Source organism: Neltuma alba, unplaced genomic scaffold (assembly GCF_004799145.2).
Source record: "Neltuma alba isolate B1F8T4 unplaced genomic scaffold, ASM479914v2 tig00010885_pilon, whole genome shotgun sequence".
In the NCBI taxonomy this organism is placed as follows: domain Eukaryota; kingdom Viridiplantae; phylum Streptophyta; class Magnoliopsida; order Fabales; family Fabaceae; genus Neltuma; species Neltuma alba.
Genome location: NW_021635673.1, coordinates 31,878 through 38,456, shown reverse-complemented (window position 1 = coordinate 38,456; position 6,579 = coordinate 31,878). Strand labels below are relative to the sequence as shown.

General features: G+C 29.6%; 1 protein-coding gene across 1 annotated transcript; it reads right to left on the bottom strand.

Annotated features, from left to right (window-relative positions):
• Positions 1-1,615: 1,615 nt before the first annotated feature.
• LOC114759726 (protein LURP-one-related 4-like) lies at positions 1,616-3,360 on the bottom strand. Its single transcript, XM_028948962.1, has 3 exons — positions 3,082-3,360; positions 2,105-2,305; positions 1,616-1,962 (listed from the first exon to the last, which is right to left on the bottom strand). The coding sequence occupies exons 1-3, from the start codon at positions 3,343-3,345 to the stop codon at positions 1,828-1,830; spliced, it is 600 nt and encodes a 199-aa protein (XP_028804795.1). The 5' UTR covers positions 3,346-3,360; the 3' UTR covers positions 1,616-1,827.
• Positions 3,361-6,579: the final 3,219 nt, after the last annotated feature.

The following is a 6,579-nucleotide window of genomic DNA, read 5'->3' as shown; positions in this document are numbered from 1 at the left end:
ATTAATTACCTGGATATAACTCCTAACAACATCCAAAGACTTGTTTAGCCCTACAAGAAACTAGAACACACGTCCTTTACTTTTTTTGATTAAGCACAAGTGAGGCCAACTCGATATACTCTTGGGCATCGAGTGATGGCGCTTCTCCCAAAGTGGATTTGGCCTTTGGTTCTGTTATATTGTGACAGACTAGTTTTTTGTTAAATCTAACTCTCTTTGGTAGAACAAACATTTTCCTTTCTGTTTGTTTCTTGGGACAGTAGTATCACTTTTTGAGGACCCATCGTTTTACGAGTATTGACGCGCAAATTCAATATTCTTTTTACCTTTCAAAATCTGGAAACTTTCTCTACTTATGAATGATATTTTGCATCGTCTTACCTATGACATACCCCACGAGAGTTTATTAGCATTCTAAGTACCTGACAAGGTATTTTTTCCCTTTTAAATGGAAAGTGATATCTGTCATTCCAAAAATGAACATGTATACAGAAAACAAAAAACAAAATAAGAGAACTTATCTCTCATCACCCACGCCCTCTTTAGAACAAGTTGATGGAAGATCAAATATGCACAGGTTATTACTAAGGGCTGGAGCAAGCCTATCTACATCGTAAGCTAAAATAGTTTTGAAGAGAATTTAAGGGTTGGATTTCTCTTCGGTGGAAAGAGAAAGAAATATAGTGGATTTCACTTAATATGTGTTACCTACCATAACTGCTCTTTTTTTCCCAAGTTATTGAGTCGTTTGGGTTAACTGATGACCTTACCTAAAATTCTAAGTTGCTGAAGAGCGCATATGCTTTTCATCTTAATTCCTAAGTTGCTTAACAAGGATCTTTATCTTAGGTGATATCTCATAATTAATGTTTTTTATGCTTCAAAACTAAGGACTTGCCCATTGAACTCGAAGCTAGCAAAGACTGGTGATTTTATCCATCTCTTTACAGCATGTGAAAAATATGTACTCCTCCACACTAGGAGCAATTTGAAGAGTTGATTTTGGTTTTAGATATAAAATTTTAATATATTTTTTTTCTCATATCTATTATTTTTCTCCAAATTGTATTTATTTAACTCATAAACTCATTTATAGTCTAATTAATGTTATATACGAATATTTTAGTTTCTGTTTGGTACAAGGAAAATGGAGGAAAAAGGAGAGGAGGACAAATTTTAATGATTTTGATTTAAAAAAATTGAAGAAATGGGGTTAAAAACTTTAAATTAATTTTACTTACTCTTTTATTTTACATTTTCTCTTTATCAAAATTGTATAACCCTACTTCTCTAATTTTTTAAAATCAAGCTTATTAAAAGTTTTTCTTCCCTTGACCACCCTCAAATTTCCTTGTACCAAACATGGGCTAAGGAAAATCAGGTCGCGAATTAAGTAATTTTTTTCCACTAGACACATGTATTTTCTTATTAGAAGCAATCTTGCTCTATACATTATTAAAATGACAAATAGGTTATTTTAGCATTATTAATATCTTTACAAGAATTGTGAGCATAAACCATTTGTTATTTTAAAATTCAACAAGTATTTTATAATCATTTTTTCTTTATTTATTTAACTTATTTAATTTACTCAAATTAGTACCAAAGATTATTTCCAAAAAGGAAAAAAAAGATATATGCAGCACACACCAACCAAAGATAACATACATAAACTGTCTTTCCTCGACAATATATATACACTCACATCTACATTAATCCTAATCCAAAGTAGTAGTGATTACAAAACTTGTCATCTCAATGATCTGTAAATGCGAGAATCACGTAATCTCTGGTACAAGGCAGCCCATCTATATATGCTTTAATTATTTACATTCTTCCACATATTAATCCATACACAGTGACGAAGGCCATAATTAGTGAATGATCTGTGTCTTCTTCTACCTCTAACGTTAGAACGTCATCACCCAGAACTATTCCTGCAGATGATTGCTTCTGCTTCACCTGCACAGATTCAGCTAGTATCAACACCAAATTCACACACACACACACACACACACACACCCCGATCTGAGAAACATAACGAGGATGAGGATATTGTTAATGAAGAAGCAAAAGAATTATTATTGTTATTATATATCTTTACCTGAGCGATGACTTGTCCTTCCATGTTCATTATGATGAAGGTCGCTTTGCCATTCATTCTCACGATGCAATACCGTTGACTCCCAACTCTGATCTCACATGCTGCTTTTCCCTTCACCATTTTATGACACCTCTTAACTTTGAACCATGGCTTAGAACCACTGCTTCTGTATCCATCCCACCGTCCAAACCCTAGTAATCTCTGTACAAAATAATGGTTTTAAAGTCACACACAAGTAAGTCATCTAATCTACTCAACATATCAACATATGTACATGTGTATGTGAAATACCATCTATTGTAGGCCGTCCTATTGATGGAAACTAAGGTACTGCCTCTTATCCTAATGTAAGAGTAACGATGAGAAATTTGCAGAGAGTAAAAAATTTAGTATGTTAACTTATTTGTAGAAATTGGCTGTTGGTTTTCCTAAAGTATTGTTTTTAGTCATTTGTATTGGAAACTATTCCCTTAATGGAACACTACTGTTTAATATGCATGTATAATGACTAAAGAGAATTTAAGGAAAAAATTATAAATTTGGGAGATAAAGTAAATTGAGATCTTATAGTATATCTAATCAAAAAGTAGTACGAGATGTTTAATTAGGTTGGGTTGCCCCATCTTAATAACTAGCTTTTAGAGAAAGATTTTCCATCTCACGTATCATCAATTGGCATTGATTAAATCTAAGTGTATTTCTTTTCAAGATGTTCGCTCTCTAAGAAGGAGTGTAATGATTTATCCTAACCTAGCATAGAATGCCTACGTCTAGCTAATCATGGGATGGTAGAATTATCTGCTTCACTTACTATATTCTCACTAGTTATGAATAGGATAACTTATTTTGTCAATTAATAGTGCGATTCATTTTCCATCCAACGTTAAAAAAAATGTCAAAGGAATCAACTTAGACTAGTATATGTGTGTGTATAATATATATTTATCTAGCTAGATAACTAGTTATTAGTATAGTACCTTGTGTAGGGTATAAAGAACTTTGCCTTGGAGATCCATGAGGTTAACTTTCCTTCTACCCTTCCTGTCATAGTTATCAACTCGGTAAACGATGTCGCCATTAGAATCATACACAGTGCAGCCATTAGAGTGCAGTACAAGCGATTTCATCCACACAGTGTAAGTCTTTTTCTGAGAGCTTTTACAGCAACAAGAAGAAGAAGATGAAGAAGAAGAAGAAGGAGAGGTGGTGGTGGTGGATTCTTGAGGATAAACTCTGGCCATAATGTCAGAAGAATATTGATTATGAGGTTTGCGTGTGAAGGAGAGGATGGTCTCAGCCATTACCCTATTTATATACTTACAATACTCAGACTTTCTTAATGATTCCGCGTAGCACTCTGTGAAATATAATAAGAAATATGTTTGGAATACGTAAATATAATAAATTAAAGAAGGAACAGGATAAGTAAGCTTGGAATTAATGAACTTCATCTTCATCATTATTTAAGTCTGGGTTTGGCTCTGACTGTGACGCAGCTTTATGGATGGCGCACTAATCCATTTGAGTAAATTATAAATAGCCAAAGTGAAGATATGTTTTTTTAGGAGTTTGTCTGCGTTGATATTGTTTCATTCAGTGGTCTATATTTGATCTTAATAATCGTGATATTTGTACCATTTTTTATTGTGTTTTGATAATATTTAGTTATAAGTTACAAATATAAAAATAGTATTTAAACCACTAGGCCTAATACAGTTGACACTTAGTTAGGCTTCTTAAACATCTAGTCAATGGTTCAATTCTTGCCAGTGCGTATGGCGAGGGTCTCATGACCAGTAGTAAAACCCCTTCAGGAAATCTATGATGTAAGGGAATTAGTTACTATTATCGACAGTAGATATCCTAAGCTGAACCAAAAAATAAAAATAGTACTCAGAAAAAAAAATTACAGTACAAAATATAATTAATTGTGAAAGAATATTATTAAATTTGAAATTGGGTTGCAGCTACACTCAAATTGGATCAATCAATAATTTTATATATCATACAATTTGTTGGAATTAAAACAAAAACAAAATAAATTAGCCTTCTTGAAGTGTAGGAAAAAAACAGCAGAAGTCCGTCATTTTATTATTTGAAAATTTTAAAATAAGAAAAGGTTATTATTTGAAAATGATCCCTTCTTTGTCACATGTTTTATTTAAGAAAATCTCTCCAAAGAAAAAGTTCATCAACTCAATGATCATTTCATTTCATACCATTTTATTGTTTGCCTTTAATCCAAACATACACCTCATTAACAAAATGATAACAAAATGAGCTTTACTTCTTTTTATCTTTCTTTTTTCTATGTTAGCCAATAGACGAAATTATAAATATACTGTGTGGACATTAAGATTGTTAAGGGGAAAAAAAAAAGCTCGTTCTCTTGATTAAATTCATCAGAGGTGATTTGGCAAGGTTATCTCCCGAGGACACTACAAAAATATATGCGATTAGCAATAGAATTAGTGACAGAATCTTATTAGCAACATAATTAGAGACAGAATTTGTTCCATCACTAATTCTTCTGTCACTAATTGGATTAGTGATAGAATTTCAATTCTGTTGCTAATTAGCGTCGGGTTAGTGATGGAAATCGACAAAATTTTTTCAAAACTTTCCGTCACAAATTAGCAACGAAATCTAATCTGATTTTTTCAAAGAAATAAAATGCCAAGTGGCAGCTCTATCAGCTGCCACCTCAGCACTAGTGACAGTTGCCGGCCATCTCCACGTATCGCTACCACCTCTCCTCTGCCTGCCATGTGTCGCCATCATGTAATTCCTCCTCAAGATGACTTTTCCACGGCTTGAACCAATGGCCTCGTATGCGCGCGTGCGGCTTTTCCAGTTGAGCTGTAATAAATGTACTAACTTATTATACAAAATTAAATATATATAATATTATTTTACACAAATAATTATGTATACATATATATTATTAAAAACTAAAAATAAACTATATGATAATTTTAATCATAACTATTTTTGTGACAAAATAATTTTTAAATATTTTCTTTCCTATTTATTTTATAATGTTTTATTTTCTTAAAAAAATATTTTTAATGTAATATTAATTTCCAATGATACTAATTTTGAATTTTAAATCATAAATAATTTTTTTCATAAATATATTTTTGAAATTTATTTATTTTTAATTAACATTGATAAGATATATAATTTAATTATATATGTATTATATTATATTATCTATATGTGTTTTATATATTTGGTGAAAACCATTTATAATTAGTAGAAAAATCTTGTTATTCAAAAAATAGCTGCCACAATAAAATCTAATAGATTATTCTATGTAAGAAAATTAAATGATTTGAATAGATTATGATAAACAACATTCTCCTACTTATATATGTATTCTAATAGATTATTTCTTTCTTATATCAATTTGCATAAAAAAGTTATTAATATTCCTATCATATTTATTTAATTATTATTAATAATCAAGAGGAATTGATTTTAATGAAGTATAAACAAGGTTTCTAAGAAATTTTCTTTCTATTCTCACTATGTATCTAATGATGAGATAAATGATAATGATATCTTTATTAACACCAACTCTACAAATATATTAATTTATTTTACAATTGAAAATATATTTAAATCATTATATTCTTAATTATGTTATTATATAAATTGTTGTAAGATTATAATCTAAAATAATGAAATTTAAAATTAGCGACGAAAATTTTGTTGCTACAATTTAGTGACGGAATTAGCGACAGAATTTTTCCATCACTAATTCTGTCACTAAAATTTTATAATTAAAATTTTTGACCGAAGTAGTAACAGAAATTTTTGACAAAAAAAATTCCATTGCTAGACATTTATTGACAGATTTCTCAATGGACTAGTGAATGAATAAAATTCTTTTGCTAATCTGTTACTAAATTAATAACAGAATTTTCGTTGATAATCCGTTGAAAATTAGCAAAGGAATAATTTTTCATTGCTAATTTCATCAGTAATCAGCTGTTTTTTTTAAGTGTGAATCTTGTCTTAAATATAAGAGTTAAATAATTAATTTTAAAAAATTAAAAAATTAATTAAGTTAGTTATTTATAATAAATATTTGTTGATTTCTCTAAAAAATATTATCTTTAATAATTTATAGTGGAAACTATCCTTATTGATAAATACAATTAGTAGGATTGTTTGGGAAAATAAATATAAATTTGTAAAACAAAATCAATTAAAGTCTTATACGTGCTCCCTCTAGTTGATAATATATATAAGTTATTTTACCTAATTCATCAGAATCAAAAATAGTAATTAACTCTTTAAATTTGTCTCAGATTGAATTTTCTTCCACTTTACCTATATTAAATGAGGTTGTGAATGAGAGAAAAGAAATACAGGAAATCACATTTAAGCATTAATTACAGGGATAAAATTGACAAATAAATATTAATTACTCTTTAAGTGACTAGTGAACAAAGAAATTTTTTTAATAT

Bases quoted from the DNA above. Each gene is read 5' to 3' on its own strand.
- LOC114759726 (XM_028948962.1), bottom strand. From the start codon at position 3,345: ATGGCCAGAGTTTATCCTCAAGAATCCACCACCACCACCTCTCCTTCT. The intron at 2,306-3,081 runs GTACTATACTAA...TATTTTGTACAG, and splicing joins TTCTTTATACCCTACACAAG to AGATTACTAGGGTTTGGACG. The intron at 1,963-2,104 runs GTAAAGATATAT...GAATCTGTGCAG, and splicing joins AAGGACAAGTCATCGCTCAG to GTGAAGCAGAAGCAATCATC.